Below are 22,271 nucleotides of genomic sequence, written 5' to 3'. Positions count from 1 at the left end.
TTGATTATCAGTGGAATAGGTGACTCAATCTACCCTGTTTATGAGGACTTTCAATTTGCTCCATCTGCTCCAGGGGTTTGTTGCTATTATGATTTGATGATTGCTGTCTATTGGACAGTTATTTTTATTGCTATTGTTTTTACAGTGATTTTTATTGTACTATTTCTATTAAATGTGTTGTCACAACATAGCGCTAAATATTCTTTTATTTATCCAATTAGGTTGTGGCCTCTTCAGAACAAGAACTTCCTATCATAATGTGTGCACTTCTTATTTGTTTGTCTTATAAATATATTTTTCTGTATCCATGCATTTCACAAAGAAACTAGGGGCTACCCTCGTTTTATTCAGTCATATAAAACACATTAGGTTTTCAAAATCATGAATTTTTCAGAATAAAGTAGTGTTTAGAGACTTCAGGCAGAACATCAACATAAACAACTGATAATCCTTGGTTTATCTCAGTATACAAATAAACCCCACTCCTTAGAAAAGACATCTCATGGCTTACCAGGATGTTCTTCAATAAATCCTCCATTATTAAATGGATCGCAAGTATGCAACTTAAATAATTCTAAAAATATACTAAGCTTCATGTTGTCCGGCTCTGTAGGAAGTATCCGGAAGAATGGTCACTTATTTATCACTCCCCACACAGATGCACTTAACCCAATTGACGATGACAAAATCAAGAAAACGGCTATTTAGTTACACTGGAAAGGGAAGGCATCTATATAAAATATGGTGATACATCAAATAGAATTTAATGAAAAGCAGTTGATAAACATTTTTTGCCTATCCTAACCATGGATTATTCATAGGCGATCCATGAGCAATACCATTAAGTGGAAAATATACCATTTTATAGTTACTGAAGTTGAGTCTAAATGCTTTTAATTTTGTAGAAAAGTACACCACCAAAGCCATCAATCATGTTTTCAAGGCAAAATAAAACTGTAACTGTAACTAGAGATGTTCACTGACCAGCTTGTTTTGGTTTTGGATCTGTATTAACTTCATGCTTTGGTTTTGGCAAAGCCGCCCTCACGTGCTTTGGTTTTGGACGATCTTTTTTTGTTCCTACATTATTATTAACCTCAATAACATTAAGTTCCAGTCATTTCCAATCAATTTTTGTAAGTGACAAGTGCTACCACTCCTGTTTCTGTATGAGCAAAGGCAATGGCACTGAAGAATAGGGAGTGTCCCCTGTTTCTGTGTGAGCAATGGCGCTGGATCTCCTGGGGAGGGAGGTACTTATGGAATACAAAACCCGCGAGATCCGACGACGCAACAATGACATTTTAACTCTATTCAGATCCGAGGAAGCGGGAAAGTACCAAGCCAGCTCGGTACTCGGATCGGCGATGTTCGAGGGGGGGGGGGGGGGGGGGGGGGAGTTGTAGATCGGTTTTCGGAAAACCAAACTGGAGCATCTCTAAACCAGACTTGCAGGGTAATAGTGCCTCCAGTGGCCAAACAATGCATATACAATTCTTGAATCTTTGTCAAGCAATATCTTTTACACAAAACCTCTCAGATCCAAGAGAATGTTCACGCAATTATATATATATATATATATATATATATATATATATATATATATATATATATATATATATGTGTGTGTGTGTGTGTGCATACGTGAAACATGTTTTCTCCCCCAAAAAATTTACTGAATAGTCCGTTTTGAATATTATCTAGGAACATTCATCTTGCTGCCACTGTCACATGCTTGTTTTTCCACTTCATGATCTATCATCAGAACACTCAGCTTTCAGCACTAAACAAATATACAATGAGATGAGCCACAACAGTAAGTGAACATAGATCTCTGTTGGCCCCTTCATATCCTCCACAAAAAAGTAAATCCCGCAAGTACTTTTTCTTGTTCCATCAATTATAATATGTAATTTAGGAGAAACTAAACTGCTCACAGAGTTTAATTAAGTGTCCTTTAAAGTCAGAAGTGATTGCACAGTTCATGGTCTAATTATATGGATGTACTACATTATGTCATTAGGCAGTCCGTAATTACACCAGATTAAATCCTTCTTGCAATACTGGTCTGCTTCTGTGCTGATAAGCGAGCAAAGTGAGAACACACAGGTCTCTGTAGCCCAGGATGCAAACCCACCAAACCCTTCCAACACTATTTTCTGAGCGTTCTAAAATGACTGAATTGAATAATTAAGAATATAGAGAGAAGCTATGTTTTTTTTTTTAATCAAGCTGCCCAACTTTACTTGTGGACTGTGTGTTCTAGAGACTATACTGCAGTAACAGAGGCTCCAACATATCATTTTTTTTTATTTTTTTTTACATCAATGCTTAAAAAATAAAGTTACATCATACATTACAATTCTAACTAGGTTAAGGCACACAATGTGCACAGACACTGAGATCTATAGAAAATAACTAAAGAGAAAACACTTTATTCAGCAAAATTAACACTATAAAATGTAAACAATATGTATATATCAAATGGGTGTCCCTCTAACTTGCAAATTGTAAATGTTCATTTATGAAATTACAAATACTGTTTTGTAGCATCATATACCTAATTTTGCTTTAATGCATCAGTTTTTACAGGCTAGCACTTGGATTTACAGGCCAATATGACAGTATCTGTAATGTTGCAATATTATGTACCATTGATGGTAAGAGTTGGGCTCCTAGACGAGTGGTAACAGAAATAAAAAAAAAAGACAAGGTTTTATTTTGGTGTGACAAAATGACTTAAATGAGCTGGCGGATATCGAGAGGGAGCATTCAAGGTTGTGTTCCACATTTTACAAGTAGGCGCACAGGCTTTTCCTTCCCGCAACAGGACTTAAATTCCCAGGCTGTTCAGAAGTGACTGAAACCAAACCTCATCCCTAACTATTTAATGGAGTGCAGCTTGTATCTTCCAGTTGCAGTGCTTTGGGAAAGCTTTTTTTCTAGACCCACTTCAACCAATGTAATAAAGTCTTTCACACATAATAAAGTGAGACAAATAATAAAATCCCAAAATACCTCTCACTGTCATGATTACTTTAAGACGTAAATGAGGTTAAACTGGGCAGTAATTTAGGAGAAAAACTTTTACATTAACAATTACATTAACGAAGGGGTGAACCTACAGTGGAAGTAGGTATTATTGTTATTTATTTATAGGATGCCACAAAATCTGCAGCTCTGTAAAGTGGGGAAGCATATTACAAAAACATCCCCCACAAATCATTTTCACCTACCCGTTCTCATAGTTTTACTCTTTTATATCTAAGAAAAAGAGAAAGGAGCTTGACCCTTCATCCCTTACTTAGGTTGTCCATTTTTGCCACTCTCCGCTTGTTTCAATAATTCCAAGCTTTCAGCTCCCCTGCAAAAATGTTCTCGCTTTTACAAAATTACTGATTCAAACTGCCACTGTAAGTTATCAACACTCACCGCCTCCCGGTGGTAGTCACTTTTTTTTTTTTACAACACCGACAGTGACTACCACGAACCCACAAAAACAAAACTCACATGCCCGACTCATAATAAATGATGACTGACCTTAACAATGACACAACAAGTCCCCGACAGTCTGATAACAAATCACAATCAGCAGTAAGAACGGCAGCATCTTTTGACATCATTTTAAAGTGCAACCTCTATATCAGTCTTTTTAAAGCGGAAATGCCGGTTCTCATACGACCCAACTCTTACGCTTAGGAATAAGAATAAGGTTAGGTTTAGGGACCCGGCATTGCCGCTTTAAAAATACTGATATAGAGGTCGCAAATTAAATTGACGTCAAAACAGGCTGCCGTTCTTACTGCTGATCGGGATTTGTTATCACACTGTCGGGGACTTGTTGTGTCATTGTTAAGGTCAGTCATCATTTATTATGAGTCGGGCAAATGAGTTTCGTTTTTGTGGGTTTGTCACTGTCGTTTACACCACCTCTGTTAATTCGTACCACATCCCCCCTCGTGCCCCACCATTTACATTGATGCCCTTTCTTAGATGCATTACCTCCATGTTATATAATGATATAAACTTCTCTAATTCATAAGTGGACTTCAAACTTATAGACTGTGCTAAGATACAGGTTCTTTAATTTTCTCATTTATTTGACATGTTCACCAACAAAATGTAAAAATGTAAGAAGGCTTGGTATTTGTGTAGATGCTTTGTACACACATTATCTCTTTTCTTATGAATAAGATATGAAACAAATATTTACACTCCTTTCAGAAATGGTGCAACGATGGGCTCCCCTCATTTGCCAATCAACAATGCTTTTTATAAGGCTTGTTCAGACAAGTCCTTTGGGAGCATTTTGTCAAAGTGCATTCCATTTAGAGCTAGATGCAAAAAAATATAAACAAAAAATAAAAAAATAATGCTCTGAAAATATTGCAGTCACAGTTAACATTGATCCCTTTGACTGCATGGGACAGATTCAATTGGCCATGAAATGCCGCCGGACCTTACGCCGCATTCAATCTGTCCCATAGTGTCTGCTGTTCACACAGAAAACAGTATAAACAGTGATTTTACAAACAAGGAAATTCTGTAGTCCCTGTTTTTAGAGCTTGCAGAATTTTCAGAGAGGTTTTCTGTGTCAAAGTGGAACTAGATTTAAAAAAAAAAGAAAAAGAAAAAAAAAGTGCTCCGAGACATTCAACATCTCAGTAATGGCAATACCTGAAGTTTTTTTGTTTCCTGTTTACTTTTTTATTTCAAGACAACATATTGAAGACAGGATGTACATGTAACATTATGATCATCCAATAGAAAATAATAAATTTCCATATAACAATGTCTACATCCTTATAATATTTTATTCCTTTTTCAGCATTTAAAAGAGTATTAACAGGGAGGGGGGCAGTGAAGAAAAAAAAAAGACTAAGAGAAAAGGGTATCAGGGGAAGGGGGGAAAAAGTTTGATGGCGAGGCATGGCCTACATTTAAGGTGAATTTCTACATTAACAAGAAGGCAGTTGAGGAGTAGAACTTGCGTTTACATTATATATAAACCAAGGTTGCAAAATGTGGTCATAAACAGAGCAGCCACAACATTAAAATCACCTGCCTTATATTGCGTAGGTCCCTCTTGTGCCACCAAAACAGCTCTGATCCGTCAATGCATGGACTCCAGAAGACCTTTGAAGGCATTCTGTGGTATCTGATACCAAGACGTTAGCAGCAGTTCTTTAAGGCCTGTAACTTGCGAGGTGGTGCCTCCATGGCTCGGACATGTTGTTCCATCACATCCCAGAGACGCTCATTCGGATTGAGATCTGGGAATTTGGAGGCCAAGACAATACTCTGAACTCTTTGCCATGTTCCTCAAACTATTTCTGAACAATTTTTGCAGGGTGGCAAAGCGCTCTATCCTACTAAAAGAGACCACTGCCATCAAAGAATACCGTTGCCATGAAGGGGTTTACTGGTCTTCATCAATGTTTAGGTAGGTGGTACGTGTCAAAGAAACGCCAGGACCCAAAGTTTCCCAGCAGAACATTGCCCACTGCCTTCACGGGCTTGCTTTCTTCCCATAGTGCATCCTGGTGCCTTCTCTTCCACAGGTTAATGACGCAGATACACCGGCCTTCCACATGACGTAAAATAAAATGAGATTCTTCAAACCAGGCCACCTTCTTCCATTGTAGGCGCTGGACAGGAATCAGCATGGGCATTCTGACCGGTCTGCGGCCACTAAGCCCAATACGCAGCAACTTGCAATGCACTTTGAGTTCTGACACCTTTCTATTATAGCATTAACGGTTTCAGCAACTTGTGCAACAGTAGCTCTTTTGTGGGATTGGACCAGACAGACAGACTAGCCTTCGCCTCCTATGTGCATCAATGAGCCTTAGTCACCCATGACACTGTCACTAGTTTACTGGTTGCCCTTCCTTGGATCACTTTTTGTAGGTACTAATCAGAGAGCAGTACAATAATGAGTGCCTGTAGACAACAGTGAAGCATGGTGGAGGTTCCATGCAAGTTTGGGGCTGTATTTTGGCAAATGGAGTTAGGGATTTGGTCAGGATTAATGGTGTTCTAAATGCTGAGAAATACAGGCAGGTACTTATCCATCAAACAATACATCAGGGAGGCGTCTGGTTGGCTCCAAATTTATTCTGCAGCAGGACAACGACCCCAAACATACAGCCAATGTCATTAATAACTATCCTCAGCGTAAAGAAGAACAAGGATTCCTGGAAGTGATGATATGGCCCCCCCCCAGAGCCTTGATCTCAACATCATCGAGTCTGTCTGGAATTACATAAAGAGACAGAAGGATTTGAGCTAGCCTACATCCACAGAAGATCTGTGGTTAGATCTCCAAGATGTTTAAAAACAACCTCCCTGCCGATTTACTTCAAAAACTGTGTGCAAGTTTACCAAGCAGAATTGATGCTGTTTTGAAGACAAAGGCTGGTCACACCAAATATTGATTTGATTTAGATTTATCTTCTCTCTGCCTAAAACTTTTGCACAGTATTATATAACTTTGATGACCCATCTGATGCTAATTGCTGCATCCAGATGATTACCCCCCCATCTGGTTCTCCTTCGAGATCTCGCCCCACACCTCAACTTGATATTGGTATTTGCCTTGATTTTGGTACGATAGGCAATTGAGCCGAGTCACTTGGGTAATCAATATTATATATAACTGTGAAGGAGCGCCTATATCGCCGCTGATGACACAGTCGTGGTGGGCGGAGCTTGAGCCACGCATAATGGACACTAGCATTTCACTACCGTTTATATGAACTGGCTGTAAGCCAGAGCATTCTAACCAAAGAAACTGTCTCTCATAAGTTCTTTGTTTGAACCTGAAAGCCATGTGCTTGTTAGGAAACACAGGGCTTTGAGTCATAAATTACAGGCCGTATCTAGTTGCGGGAGTGTGGCAGAGGTCAAGCCCTCCCATCTGAAGCAATGCATTGTGGGTAAAGGTTTATAAGCCATTGAGGCAAACATATCACTCTCATTCCATCACTCCACACACACACATACTTGGAACCTGGGGACCTCTCTCACACCTGGAGCCCTGAAGACATACCTAGTAAGCTTCTATCTGTAACTCTTAATTTCTTATGTCTGTCTGTACAACTAATCCTTTACCTTATATGTAAAGTTTTCCATTTAACTTTCTGGATCTAAGCAGCCTCAGGAATGTTTGCTAATTGCATTACAATGAATTTCCATCCCCCTTATCTCTCTTTCACCCTCTATGTTCTGATCTTATATCTTTCTCTCTCTTTCTTTTAATCTTTCTTCATCTACCACTTAAACATATATCTGTTTATTTTACCTGCAACTTCTAATCCCATCCCCCATCTTTCAAGAGCACATGGCATACACAATGCATCCTTAAAACACATTCATTCTCTGTCTCTATACACACTCACAACACGATTAAGCAATACTGATGAAATACTCACTCCTATACATTTCTCTTACAGCATATACACTAGTAAATATACACACACACACACACACACACAACAGAATAGGATATGTACTTACTTCTGAAGTTGTAGCATTGTCTGTTTAATCTATAATGTATTATCTGTAATTGTATGTATGCATTTATGTTGTAAAGTAAAAGACTTGTATCCTTATGCCTGTTTTGTATGTTTAGATAACTGGAATGAATAGGATGAATGGATGTTTATATAGATAATGCATTATAGTGAGGTAAATGATAGATTGGTATTTATTTAGCGATTAACACATAATTGTGCGATATTTGTGTAATATTTAGGCAAGATGTTTATATATGTATAAATATATATTTATATATAGCCTTGTCAAACACAGGAATCGCGTAAGTTTACGGATTTCTAGTTGTCATGCGCAAGCATAACAACTGGGACACCTTGTTTATGGTTGCCATGGTATTAGGCGAAACCTCAAAAGGTTGAGTGAAATAATGCCTCTAAAGTACATCTGAGATGTCACGGGTGCGTATTATTCGACGTGACTAAAATAGCGAAAAAGACGCAAATTGCATTATATCCCAATAATTAATGAGATTGGTTATTAATAAGATCAAAGGTATTGTATCATTATTATGGCGGATCCCAGGATCCTATAACAATAACTGTTAAATTTGATTTGATAAACTCTCTCTTCAATGTTTTCTCTCCTCTTGATAGCTCCATACAATGTTTATTATATGTCTTGTGATCTCTAGAATTAGCTCAAGAGATCCACAGTTATTGGATTTAGTTAGAAAAATGACAGGAAATGATTTAAGGTTTGATCATTGCAATGCACTGTTTACCGTGCATATTTTTCTGTTGGTGTTATGTGTTGAAAATGTAGTACGTCAGCCAGAAAGTACAGTGTCCAACATCATAGATTCTTCATATCTTTGGATGGCTGGTGGGAAGACTAGATGTAGCCCCCTCTCCTGCAGCTCTCAATTATCTGCCACCCTGCTGTACAAGATAGGATAGCCATGCAGTCCTCACATTCTGACCTCTCCCCTCTGACACGACTGAAATGTCTCACGCTAGCTTCCTGGAATGTTGGAGCACTCAACTCCCCAATTAAGCGTAAAAAAGTAATTGCTCATCTCAATCGCTCCCAGGCAGATATAACTTTCAGACAAGAAGCTCATTTGAGAGATGTGGATGGTATCGTTTTGCGTGCTAGCTGGATTGGGGACTGTATCTCGGCTCCTTACACCTCTAAAACCAGAGGGGTTGCACAAATTCTTCAGTACCAAATACAATTGCAGAACCCGATAGCCGCTATTTTTTGGTACAAATGCAGATTCATGGTATTAAATACATGTTTGTTAACAATTATGCTTCCAGTTCTGCACAACAACTGTTTTTACAGTCTCTGATCCAGCTGATTATGCAACATGATGCTCCCATCTTGATAAATGATTTTAACTTGGCCATGGACTTGAAATTTGATAGTTCCAACATTTCTAAAACATCATGGTCTATGGAATTTGGACATGTCTCCCAACTGGCCGCCATGTGTGGGGTGACTGACCCTTGGAGTTTGCTAAATTCAACTTACAGAACATATTCTTACTATTCTAGTGCACATAATTACTTGTCCGGAATTGACTACGTCTTTGTTGCAAACTCTTTAATGCTATGGTCACGTGGACATAGCAGATATAGTGATATTGGATTACTCTGTGGTCTCTATTTCGATTCAAATACCGAACACAACCCGACAAACACGTTATTGGCAATTCCCATCATATCTGCATAGCTCCGAGCATTTTCATCAACACTTTCGACACAAATGGGCAGAATTTTTAGACGATAACACTGACCACTGGGATGATACTATACTTTTCTGGTAGACCTTGAAAGCAGTAAAGATGGGCCACATAATTGCATATGTTTCCAATCACCATAAAGAAACGAGAGAAGCTTATGAGGCTCTTCATTGAGCATAAGCAGTTACTAGGTCTCTGTCCGGATGGAAGCCAACCTTACTGCACATAGAAAGGCTCGCCAACTGCTTGAAAATTTTCTGACCACCCAGGCTAAAAAAAACCACAGACTTTATGAATTATAAATTATTTTGTTGGGGAACAAAGCTGGCAAACTCTAATTTGACTATATTTCAGAAACGCAGAAGAGACATTGTGGCCCTTAAATCAACAACTTTTCTCTGCCCCTCACAAGCTCAGACCAGATCCTCACAGCCTTTCACAATTATTATTCTAACTTATATAAAAGGTGGTCCACCTGACCATCAACTAATTTCCCAACTTTTGACAGAGGCAAAGTTATCCACACTTACACCGAAGCAAAGAGGGCTTCTAGCAGATGACATCCCACCTCAGAAAATACACTCTTCCATTGCGAATTTAAAACTCTCTTAAACCCTCAATTAGAAAACTCCCATTGCCCGATTACCCTTCTCAACTTAGCCATAATTTTTGCCATCAACTTGTAATCTAACAGACTGCAGGTCATGCTCCCCTCCCTTCTCACTTATGATAAGATTGGGTTCGTTACTGGACGTTATTCAGTTAAAGGCATTCACTCAGCGATCTCGAAGATAGAGGTTTCGACGTCTTGCTCTACCTCGAACATGCTTCTGAGCCCAGAAGCCCAGAAAGCTTTTGACTTTGTGGCATGGCCGTATTTACATGAACTTCTATCCCACAGACGTTTTGACACAGATTTTAGGGCATTACTTGCATTGTTTTACACATATATCACTACTTCAATGTTGGTCAATGGTTTAACGGGACCTAAATTGGAGATCTTTAAGAGCGTGCGCCAGGGATGCCCTGTGTCTCCATTACTTTTCAATTTGATTCTAGACCCAATGCTCACGGTTTTGTAGAGTTGGGACCTCCTAGAGGGGATCAAAATTGGCAGGAGAGCACTCAAACTCACGGCCTATGCCGATGATGTTATGATATACTTATCCAACGGGAATTATCTCTTCAGCCTGTAATGAACAGAATCAAGGCATTTGGATTGGTTTTGGGATTTATGGCAAATTTTGACAAGTCAGTGGTTATGTATCTTCGGAAAGGAACTGTGAGACCATCACGGGCAAGCCACATCTCCAGCTCACCAAAGATATTTTTTCACTGTAAGACCTCAATATTTTTAAGGCAATCATCGCAGTGGAGTGGGAGTTGCGGGGATGAGATCATCTGTGTCTCTCCTACGGGGGCAGAATAAACTTAATTAACATGATCACATTTCCTAGACTTCTGTATCCTATTCAGGTGCTTCCACTGTTATTGTCCTGCTCTGACTCAGCTAAAATAGGTTAATCTTTTAGAAAATGTACCTGGAAATCCAGAAAGCCACGAATTGGCCTAATTAAATCACAGCAATCCAGGGTGAACGGCGGACTAAACCTATCGGATGTGACACGATACAATCAATCAGCTCTGATGCGTCGCCTTAGAGGTTGGTTACACAACACTGACATTTTATACTTGTACTGCGCTTGATCAGAACTTCATTCCTGACCTTCATCTTTTAGAGTTTATACACCATCATGACCAAGAATTACCTGAACATATTTTGTACAGTTCTTTATTAATGTCTACGCGAAAACTTTGACATCGACTTTGTCATAAATATCATCTAAACTCACACGCCTCTACATACCTTCCCCTGCTCCGCAACCCTGACTTCGAAGACTGCATAGCTTCCTATCCCTTTGAGACCTGGGGTGAAATGGGCATTACCACGATCCACCCAAAAGATAGGCTGCAGGAAACTGTTGTTGGCTATATCGGCAGTGGCTAGAAAGAGCGTCCTCCAGGTCTGGGCCCAGAATCTTTCCCCACAACTTTCACTTATTAGGGAAAAGTTATACTATATCGACGTATGGACTCCCGTAATTGCTCTTGATGGCTAAATGCACTATTGGTAGACGACTCGTTGTTACCATGTTTTCTAACTGTTCCTCAACTGCTATACCTTTGCTTGATTACACATGCTGTTAATTATGTATATTGCATTCTCTACCTTAATAAAAAAAAAGAAAAAAAAGAAAAAGAAAACCCCTTGTAAACTACTGATGGCAGGGTTTACTGCTGAAGAATATTTATAATCTACTAATTATTCAAATCTCTACTTGTGATAGTATGACCATAAAAAGTACATTAATGTATAACAATAAAACAAGCTGGTGCTCAAATATAACAGGTCGGGTTTCACTGCAGGAGTACCTAGCAACTGCAGAGAATGGATATGTGGTTGAGTAAACTGTCAGTATTGTCTGGGCAAATGATCTTACACAGTGCATCTTTGATTTGAAGCTCACTGACTCTTTACAGATGAGGGGCCATTTTCTTGTCAGGTTATGCACAGTCTACTAATCTTTTAGCAAGGCCTTACTTGTCTCATATACAATTCATTAATTTTATCTTTTTACACAATATCTATAACCAGACATGTTCAGATAACATGTAGATCGTCTAAAGCCATCTCTACAAATATTCATGACTTAAATGTACTCTTATGCAGTGTCAGCATTCTGTGCCACATTCTGATTGCATGAGATATTTTACCCTGAAGCCAAATCAATAATGCAATTGACAAAGTCTTTTACTCAGCAGATACTTATTTATTATTATGTTAACCATCAGGGATTTCATTTATTCAACACTAAAAATATGCAAAAGGAAAACTTACATAACAGAACACAGGGTATGGAAAAATATTCATATTTGTATGTTGGTGGACAACAAATTAGTCATTCAACATATAATAAATGAATGGCATTAGGAAGTTAGATGCATTCTACAGAAGCAGTGCCATCTTTTGAAAATGATGCATCATAAAATCCATAATTACATACAGAAAGGACACTTCTCTACATAACCCTTGCAAAATGAGATTTACTACAAAGTACCTGGTTTCAAGTAAAAATGCATTTAACAATAGCCTCACAACACTACTTTTCTGTTGTAGGACACTGCTCATTTGACTATCTTTCAGTGCGTGGCTTCCTGCCTGCCTTCATTCCTCTCCTCACATCATGACACGGACTGTCACACGTAGCCCAGGTCTTGCTTTCACAATCACATAAGTGGATAATTGGGCTTGAAGGAGTTCATTGTCAATGAATACTTGTAATAGGTGAATATTCATATGGTAATCGCATGGTCTGCCTATACTTTTTATGCAAACATATTTACATGTATGGGTTAACAAGGTCAAGGCAGCAAGGTTTTCGTCCCTACATAACCAGACTAAATTTTATATTCTGCTATTTTTATTTGAAGGTAAATTTTATACAGTTATTTTCAGGACAGGGCTTTCTGTTTTTAGTCACACATTAAATTAAATATTGTCACAACTTGAGAATGTGCTTACTGGTTTTGACACTACTCACCAAAGAGGCGCGGAGTCTAACGTGTTCCATGTATTCACCTGGAACCCCCGCAAGGGAGTATGGTCTTAGCTGCGGGAGACACGCAGGTCGCGGTCCTCAGAGGGAGCAGCCAGTGAAGCGGTGAGATGAAAACGGTGTCAGGCAGGCCGGGTCAGAAAGGAGAGAATCAGGATATGCCACAGGGAAGATCCAAGCCAAAGTCAGAAGTAGCGGGGTCCGGTACACAGGAATATCAGCAGTAGAATGGTCAGCAAGCCAGGTAATACACAGAGAGCAAGAGAACACAAGAACGCTGGAGCTAGGTGGGACCTATTACTCTGGCACTCTCCTAGTGCCAGAGTGATCCTTAAATAGCGCCTCAATTAGCGGCGGTGGTGACGCTGAACACCACCACCGGATTTATTAGAGAGCGTTCCGTGGCCGCTGACCCGGAAGTGTACTCGGTTGCCTAGCAACCGAGCGCTCAGAGGTAGTAGCAGGCGTCCGTCCCTGTGTGATGGACACAGCACAGGGACGGCGCCTGACAGTATCCCCTCCTCTACTTTGTTGGATAGATCCTTGGTCCAAGAATTGTTTCAATAGTCGTGGGGCGTGAAGATCCTTTTTAGCCACCCATGATCTCTCTTCTGGACCGAAGCCCTTCCAATGGACTAAGAATTGATGTCGTCCGTGGAGAATACGGGAGTCCAGGATGCGGCTTACTTCAAATTCCTCGCCAATGGTAGTCCGTACAGGGGCTGGGCGATGAGGCAAGCGATGAAACTTATTGAGTATAAATGGCTTCAGAAGAGAGATGTGAAACACATTATGGATTTTAAGGGAGGGAGGTAACTGAAGTCTGTAGGTCACCGGGTTGATAACATGTGTTATAGGGAAAGGTCCAATATAACGAGGAGCCAATTTTTGAGAAGGAACTCTCAGCTTAAGATTGCGTTGACCAAATCTGAGAGAAGTTCCGTGTTAAATTTTCCACAGCTGGAACTGGTGAGGAAATCTGACCGGAGAAATCTGGGAGGGTGGGTTGGGTTCGATAAACAACAAAAAATGGAGAGGCACCAGAAGATTCGTGATGATGAAAGTTGTGAGAAAATTCTGCCCAAGGTAGGAGATTGGCCCATTCTGTTTGATTGTCTGCAGAAAAACATCGTAGAAATACTTTGAGGTCTTGGTTGACCCGTTCCGTCTGGCCATTGGTTTGTGGGTGATAGCCGGACGAGTACTTGAGGTCAGAACCAAGAATCTTACAAAAGGCTCTCCAGAATTGAGAAACGAACTGCACTCCACGAACCGAAATGATTTCATGATGACAACCATGAATTCTGAATATCTCCTTAATAAAGATAAGGGCCAACTGAGTGGCAGACGGTAGAGCAGGTAAGGTTACAAAGTGGGCCATTTTCGAAAATCTGTCAACGACGACCCAAATGACAGTAAACCCATTACTGGGGGGAAGGTCAGTGATGAAATCCATGGATATACTTTGCCAAGGAAAATCTGGAGTAGAAGACCTGGTGGAGCCAATCTGGGGTTTTTACAACGAGCACACGTGGAACATGAAGCCACAAATTTCCGTACGTCAGAATGCAAAGCCGGCCACCAATATTTTTGACGAAGAAATTCGTAGGTTTTCTTCACCCCGGCGTGTCCCGCCAGTTTGGAGGAATGTGCCCACCGTAGAGCTTTGGCTCGTAGCTTAGGTTCCAAGAAAGAACAACCCCTAGGAGGTGTTTTGGGAGAGGTTCTGGTAAGGGCTATAACCTTGGTAGGTGTTAAGATTGGCAGTGGCTTCAGAGAGGTTTAAAGATCCGTGTTATCAAAAGATCGAGACAAGGCGTCCGCTCGTATGTTCTTGGAGCCAGGATGATAAGTTAAAATAATATCAAAACGTGCAAAGAATGGAGCCCATCGAGCTTGGCGTGGGTTGAGGCACCGAGCTTCACTGATATACAGCAGGTTCTTATGATCAGTTAAAACGGTTACTGGATGACGGGAACCTTCTAAGAGATGTCGCCACTCCTCCAAGGCGGCCTTGATTGCAAGCAACTCTTTGTCGCCAATACCATAATTCTTTTCATGTGGCAAGAATTTTTTAGAGAAAAATCCACAGGGAAGATGAGTACCAAGTTCAGATCTTTAGAAGAGTACTGCTCCAGTACCTATTGCAGACGCATCAACTTCCAGGAAAAAAAGTTCCAATTGATTAGGTTGAGAAAGAACTGGTGCAGACGAGAAGGCTTGTTTTAGGGAATCAAAAGCTTTTAAGGCATCGGTAGACCATTCTTTGGGATTGGATGATTTCCGGGTCAGAGCGGTTATTGGGGCTATAATCGAGGAGAACCCCTTAACAAACTGCCTGTAATAGTTGGCGAACCCAACAAATCTTTGAATGGCCTTGGTGCCTTGAGGAAGAGGCCAACTTTTAATAGCGGATACCTTCTTTGGATCCATGCGTAATCCTGATCCTGAAACAATGTACCCTAGAAAAGGGAGTTGCTCAACTTCGAAGATACACTTCTCTAATTTGCAGAAGAGTTGATTAGCTCGTAGTCGAGATAGAACTTCTTTGACATGAAGACGATGGGAGGAGATATCTCGGGAGAAAATCTAGATGTCGTCCAGATAGACGACTTTGGAATGATATAATAAGTCTTGAAAAATCTCATTTACAAAGGACTGAAAGACAGCGGGAGCGTTACTAAGCCCGAATGGCATAACTAGATATTCTAAATGTCCATCCCGCGTGTTGAACGCTGTCTTCCACTCGTCCCCTTGGCGAATTTGTACTAAGTTATATGCCCCTCGGAGATCCAATTTAGTGAAGACTCGGGCTCCACTGATTCTGTCAAAAAGATCCATTATAAGGGGCAGAGGATAACGATTTTTAATGGTAATTTTATTTAATTGCCGATAATCAATGCAGGGGCTTAGGGATCCTTCTTTTTTCTTGACGAAAAAGAACCCTGCTCCGGCCGGAGAGGAGGATTTTCTGATAAACCCTCGGGCTAGGTTTTCAGAGATATATTGGGACGTAGCTTGGGTTTCTGGCAGAGACAGGAGATAAGTCCTATCACGAGGAATCTGTTTTCCCGGAATTAAATCGATCGGACAGTCCGAAGGGCGATGAGGTGGTAGAATCTCTGATCTTTGCTTGGAAAAGACGTCCTTAAAAGTCAGATAGACCGAAGGTAATGTGGATGTCTCCGAATTGGTTTGAGTGAGGCAAACGTTGGAGCGAGGAGAAAAAGTACACCGATTATGGCACTGCCGACCCCAGGAGATAACTTCGGCACAAACCCAGTCAAATTGTGGAGAGTGGTTCCGGAGCCAGGGGAGACCCAATATTAAAGGATTGATGGATTGAGGCAACACTAGGAATTGAATCCATTCTTGATGCAAGGCTCCAATCCGCAATTGAACCGCACTAGTGATGCTGGAAATGGTGCCGTTGCTGACACGATTACCGTCTACAGCGGTTAGTGTTAACGTCTGTGGAAGAGCCAGAATGGATAACTGAAGCTGTGAGGCAAGAGAAGCCAAGCTGAAATTCCCGGCCGCACCCGAATCCACGAAGGCAAGGATCTGCTGGGGTCCCTTAGAACTGACTAGTAGAACAGGCATAAGGAACTCAGGGTTAGAAGTTGAGTAGGGAGTGGAAACAGCTACTCCTAAGGCGGCCTCCCTCTTACCGTTTAGGAGGGAGCGTTTCCCGGTCTTTTAGGACAGAGGCTTAGTACATGTCCGGACTCTCCGCAATATAGACACAGTCTCTGTTTGAATCGCCGCTCACGCTCCTCAGGCGTCAATTTTGAGCGACCCAGCTGCATCGGTTCCTCTGTAGCTGGAATAGGATTTTGAAAGGTAGGTGCCAAGCGGATGGGGCGTCTTGAGAAAGATCTCTCCGATGTTCTTTCCCTAAAACGTAGGTCAATCCGGATACACAGAGAAATGAGGGTATCCAGGTCAGAAGGAAGTTCCCTGGTGACCATCTCATCCTTAATTCGGTCCGTAAGGCCCTGCCAAAAGGTAGCAATGAGAGCCTCGTTGTTCCAGCGCAGCTCTGACGCAAGAGTACGGAACTGTACCGCATACTGACTGACTGACATAGAACCTTGTCGAAGATTTAATAGACCAGAAGCAGCTGAGGAGACCCGACCTGGTTCGTCGAAGACCTTGCGAAACATGTCGATGAATGCTGCGGAGTTCTCCAGTAAAGAATCGTTGCGCTCCCATAACGGTGAAGCCCAGGCCAAAGCTTGTCCGCTGAGCAAGGAAATCATGAAGGCTACCTTGGTGCGCTCAGATGAGAAGGCAGTAGAGTTGCACTCAAAATGGATTGCACACTGATTGAGGAACCCCCTGCATCTTTTAGGATCTCCGTCATACTTCTCTGGAGAGGGAATTCTAAGCCCAGTAGAATGAGCCGGGGAAGGGGACGGAGCCACCGGAGCAACTGCGGCCAAAGACGGAACAGCGGGAGGTTCCACCGGAGGTGCTTGGACCGCCTGTAAGGAGTCTAGACGAGACAGTATACCTTGGACACACTGAAGTAACCGACCCTGATCGGCTTCTTGTTGTTCCACTCGGCGGACCAGGTGGATGAGCAGATATCCCGAGCTGAGGGTTCACCTGTTCCATCTGACGTCATGGCCAGAGTAAACTGTCACAACTTGAGAATGTGCTTACTGGTTTTGACACTACTCACCAAAGAGGCGCGGAGTCTAACGTGTTCCAGGTATTCACCTGGAACCCCCGCAAGGGAGTATGGTCTTAGCTGCGGGAGACACGCAGGTCGCGGTCCTCAGAGGGAGCAGCCAGTGAAGCGGTGAGATGAAAACGGTGTCAGGCAGGCCGGGTCAGAAAGGAGAGAATCAGGATATGCCACAGGGAAGATCCAAGCCAAAGTCAGAAGTAGCGGGGTCCGGTACACAGGAATAACAGCAGTAGAATGGTCAGCAAGTCGGGTTCGGTACACAGGAATAACAGCAGTAGAATGGTCAGCAAGCCGGGTAATACACAGAGAGCAAGAGAACACAAGAACGCTGGAGCTAGGTGGGACCTATTACTCTGGCACTCTCCTAGTGCCAGAGTGATCCTTAAATAGCGCCTCAATTAGCGGCGGTGGTGACGCTGAACACCACCGCCGGATTTACTAGAGAGCGTTCCGTTGCCTAGCAGCGGAACGTGGCCGCTGACCCGGAAGTGTACTCGGTTGCCTAGCAACCGAGCGCTCACAGGTAGTAGCAGGCGTCCGTCCCTGTGCGACGGACGCAGCACAGGGACGGCGCCTGACAAATATATTTTATCTTATGGGCATTATATACAGAAAAAAAATGCTAAAATATTATTAGGATATACAAGCAGTGGGTAGATGGGGGGGATGTTCCTGGTATCACATATGTTGTTTCTCGCAGTGACGTGCGGTCTGCCCCTTTTAACAGCCCCTCACTAAGCGCAGGAAGGCTAAAGCGCTGGGCCCTGGGAGGAGGTGATATCCCTTTAAGACCATCAACATACTGGGTGTGTTCACAGCCTTCGATGGGGTGTTCTGCTCACAGCCAATCAGTGAAGCAGAGCAGCAAGTGATTCTCATGAACACATTTTCCTTACTGTTTGGTGAAGTAAGTAGAGGAGGGAGAGAATAAATAGCAGGGAGTGTGGGAGGGAGCTTTCTGTCTGGACATTCCTGAGAGACACCAAATGGTTTGCTCAGCAGATCAAGGTTATTGGTCTGGCATTGAGAGGTTATAGGCGCTTGTTTCCTATATGATAGGAAGGAGGTTGGTGAATGAAGGAATTATTCTTTTTTTATATTAATTTTTTTTAAATTGTTTATTAACATTAATTAAAAAAAAGCTTTACATTTTTACTTTATATATACACTTTGGGGAGCCTTAATGGTGAGTTGAAGGTCTAATGGATCGCCCGTGTACACAAACTGTGTTAAGATCCAGTGTTATTAGGATCTGATGGCAGCTAACTGGAGGCTTCAAACAGTTGCAGGTTACTCTAGATCTATAACAATATCAGTATCAGGGGTGATCCGATCAGGATCTTCCTTACACTGTTACCGGGGCTGCCTTCACAGAGGGAATTCTTGTCAATGTCATAATGACATTAATTGGGCCTTATTCATTAGATTCATTAAGAAAAGTAAAGAAAAAAAAATGAGTAACTTTGCACTCCAGCAAAACCATGTTGCATAGGAGAGGCACATTTTAAATGTGATGGCAGATTTATAATTTGGGTAAGGCCTGTTCTAGATCAACTTTAAATGTTAGGGAACAAATAAAGCTATCAAGAGCTTATGTGGTACATGAAAAAACAGCCAGTATGTATCTTATGTGCAAAATATTAACTAATAACTCATTTGTCTAGGAGAAAACATACTACTTTTTTTGCCTTACTTTCCTTAATTAATCAGACCCATTGTGTCTAAATGGCAGTGGTGTCAAAATTGAAGCTCTCTTTTAAACTGTAAAATGTTGCACAGTAAAAATAATAGGATTTTTGAACTTATGTTAAATAATTTCCTCTGATCAAATGGGAGACACTGGTACAGTGGGGTATAGGGTGTGGGGAGGAGCTTGGGTAATTTAAATTTACTGGCACAAACTCAAGCTCCTCCCCCTCTATCCGCCCCATTGGCTTCCTGAGATCTCAGTATTTTTCCAACAAAAACCTAAAGCAAAGAAGCAGGAGTACGAGCAAGATGGAGGGAAGAGAACAATGTTCACCAATGAGAACAAGAATCCTAACAATGATAACAGTAAAAAAAAGCAAAAGAGCAAAGAGTATAAAGGAAGGGTACACAGTGTCCCCTATTGGATTCAGAGAAAAGTTAACGTAAATATAAAAAGCCCACTTTCTCAATCGTCCATGGGGTAGCCACCACCTATCTGCCGGAAAACTTCCGGATGAATGGACCATTCATAGGGTTAAAGGGCCTGCAATAGTGAAAACGTTTTACTCTGCCCATCACATAATCCTTCTAGTTTCTCTCGTGTCTTAGTAGCCCTGCCCGGTGATTTAGGTAAACTACTGCAGTGGCCAAGTCCAATCTCCAATCTTGACAGCTCTTCATAACAAAAACTACCGCCCTATGACTAAAGACCTGGCCCAGGCTGGCTTCACTATCTCAGTGAGTGAAATCACAGGCAAGCGCGGCCGCCGGTCCTCCACCTCACATGCGTCACACAGGGTATTCACCCCAGACTGGGAGTAAAGTAATTTGGAGTGACATTTGGAGCAGGCAAAAATTTGTGACATTGTCCCAGGTTCAGGCTTGGCCTTAGAAGTACTCCCATTTCCAGACATAGAAGATGTAGAAGGAGCTGCTATCTCTGGCTGCTTCCAAGATGTCCGTGGTGTCCTTTTTCCTAACTGGGAAGCTGCACCAAGAAGGAGGTCTTAAAGGGATATCACCTCCTCCCAGGGCCCAGCGCTTTAGCCTTCCTGCGCTTAGTGAGGGGCTGTTAAAAGGGGCAGACCGCACGTCACTGCCCCTCGACACCCGGAACCCTGTACCCACACCGCCTAAATAGCTCCTTGTGCCAGGGGCTGAATGTAGACTAAAGCCTGAACGAGTGTGGAGCCACTTAGCTTGCCTCTGCTGCGTGGTCCGGTGTCGGCCTGATGGAGCTGGAGGCACAGAGATTCTGGGCATTACATGTGTCGGCAGTGACCAGTCACCCTCCCCGGAGGTGAACCCACAATAGGAAAAGGTTGTCAACAGAAGGAGGAGCCAGCAAAGCTGAGGGATACCTACTCCAAGCAAAATAAAATAATACATAATACACATTCATAGGCTGTCAATGGAAAAATCAACAGAAAAAGTGCCAGGCTCCAGAAAGCACTACAAAAGACTGGGGTCTCAGGCAGCCAATGGGGATATAGAGGGGGAGGAGCTCCTGTTACCACACTCTATACCCCAGTGTTCTCCATCGATTATTGAGAAAATATGTTAAATTAAAACTTGAGAAATGTTAATGTAAGTGGCTTTTTTGGACTCCTCAAGATGATACAGAGATAAGGAATTAGCTGTTAGGCTGCAGACAATTGATGCTTCACAGTGAAGTCACCTCTAATGACAACTTGGGATCATTGGCATTTTATAAGAACCAGAATCATCTACAGTATTATGCCTTAAATTAACATTATGGTGTACATAACCACTTATGCAATCAATTATTTATAAAGTCCAGAATATTCTGCATTCCTTCGTCTAACTCTACATGCTAGTTTCTAATTTCTTCCATGCAGGCACATCCATGGATTAAGATTACAATGGATATAAAGTAGCAATGTGTGATAACAATTTGTGATGATCATAAAGTGTTAAAGTTACATAGAGAGAAGGGAGAATATGTTGTAATGTAACAAGAATCCATCTGCTGGAGAAGGTTAGGAGCTGCTGTTTTGGTTTATTTTTACAAACAGTGGTGGCACTCCTACTTAGCACATCTATTAAAAGACTGATGCAGGTACATGTTACAACAAAGCACCATATCTAGCTGATTATTCAATGCACATCAGCAAATGATACATCTGAACAGCTGCATCCAAGCTGTACAACAAGAAATCATCTGAGAGTGTAAAATTCAACCGCACAAACAATTGTGAGGGATTGAAGTTATTAGCTGGAGACCATGAACTCCACTGAGCAGAAAATGTTCAATTAAAATCCTAGTTACTCACGGTTGTGTGAAGTCATGTGTCACAAAATCAGAGCTCTTGAAGAGTAGAAAGATGTCACTGAGGCTTTTACATTTCAATGAGCTATTCAATGCAATCCAATAGGCATCCTAGGCAGTGCAGAAGAAAATTAAACATAACTAAAGCACTTAGGTATTTAAATGTGTCCATTAAATAACTTTGCAGTTAAAGCACAAAACATGCTTTTAATGTAAGATAAAAGAAAATGTGCATCATCCAGACTTGTGACTTACACATGGTTGAGTTTTTGGTGGTCTGGCATACGTGTAAAAAGGTATTTGTAAGTCAACAATTCGAGGGCAAAGAAATACATTTTTCTGATAGATGCCTGATTATATACGTAAGTCTAGATGGTGGAATTACATATTATTTTTTAAACAATGAGACTAAAATGGTTACTTTCATCTATGAATTCAGAGAAGCTGCTTCCCATATATAAAATTAACATCAGTAAATGAGCATTGCATAAACCTACAGCATATAGCGTCATTTACTTTCTACATTAGTGTGCATGGTACTCAATATTTTGCATGGCAAGATGAAATACGTAAAGGAAACTAGGATCTTCCAAACTATTCTGGAAAATCTGAATATATGCCTCACCGGTGTCACAATAAAATCAAAGTTTAGAACACTATATAGGCTAATTAACCTCACATTTAAGTGTTGCAATGCACTGTGCTGTGCCATGATAGACATGTGATGCAACACATCTC

At 41.5% G+C, this 22,271-nt stretch overlaps 1 protein-coding gene across 2 annotated transcripts in view; it reads right to left on the bottom strand.

Moving 5' to 3' along the window:
- CDC123 (cell division cycle 123) overlaps window positions 1-22,271 on the bottom strand; it is a 54,389-nt gene that overhangs the window by 21,830 nt on the left and 10,288 nt on the right. For both annotated transcript variants that reach the window (XM_075208645.1, XM_075208644.1), the window contains exon 6: window positions 21,538-21,644. In XM_075208645.1, coding sequence (XP_075064746.1) covers window positions 21,538-21,644 — 107 coding nt within the window. The remainder of the gene's footprint in view (window positions 1-21,537; window positions 21,645-22,271) is intronic.

Source organism: Mixophyes fleayi, chromosome 4, assembly GCF_038048845.1.
Source record: "Mixophyes fleayi isolate aMixFle1 chromosome 4, aMixFle1.hap1, whole genome shotgun sequence".
Lineage (NCBI taxonomy): Eukaryota > Metazoa > Chordata > Amphibia > Anura > Limnodynastidae > Mixophyes > Mixophyes fleayi.
The sequence above is the reverse complement of the archived record's forward strand: the minus strand, read 5'-3'. Positions and strand labels throughout refer to the sequence as shown.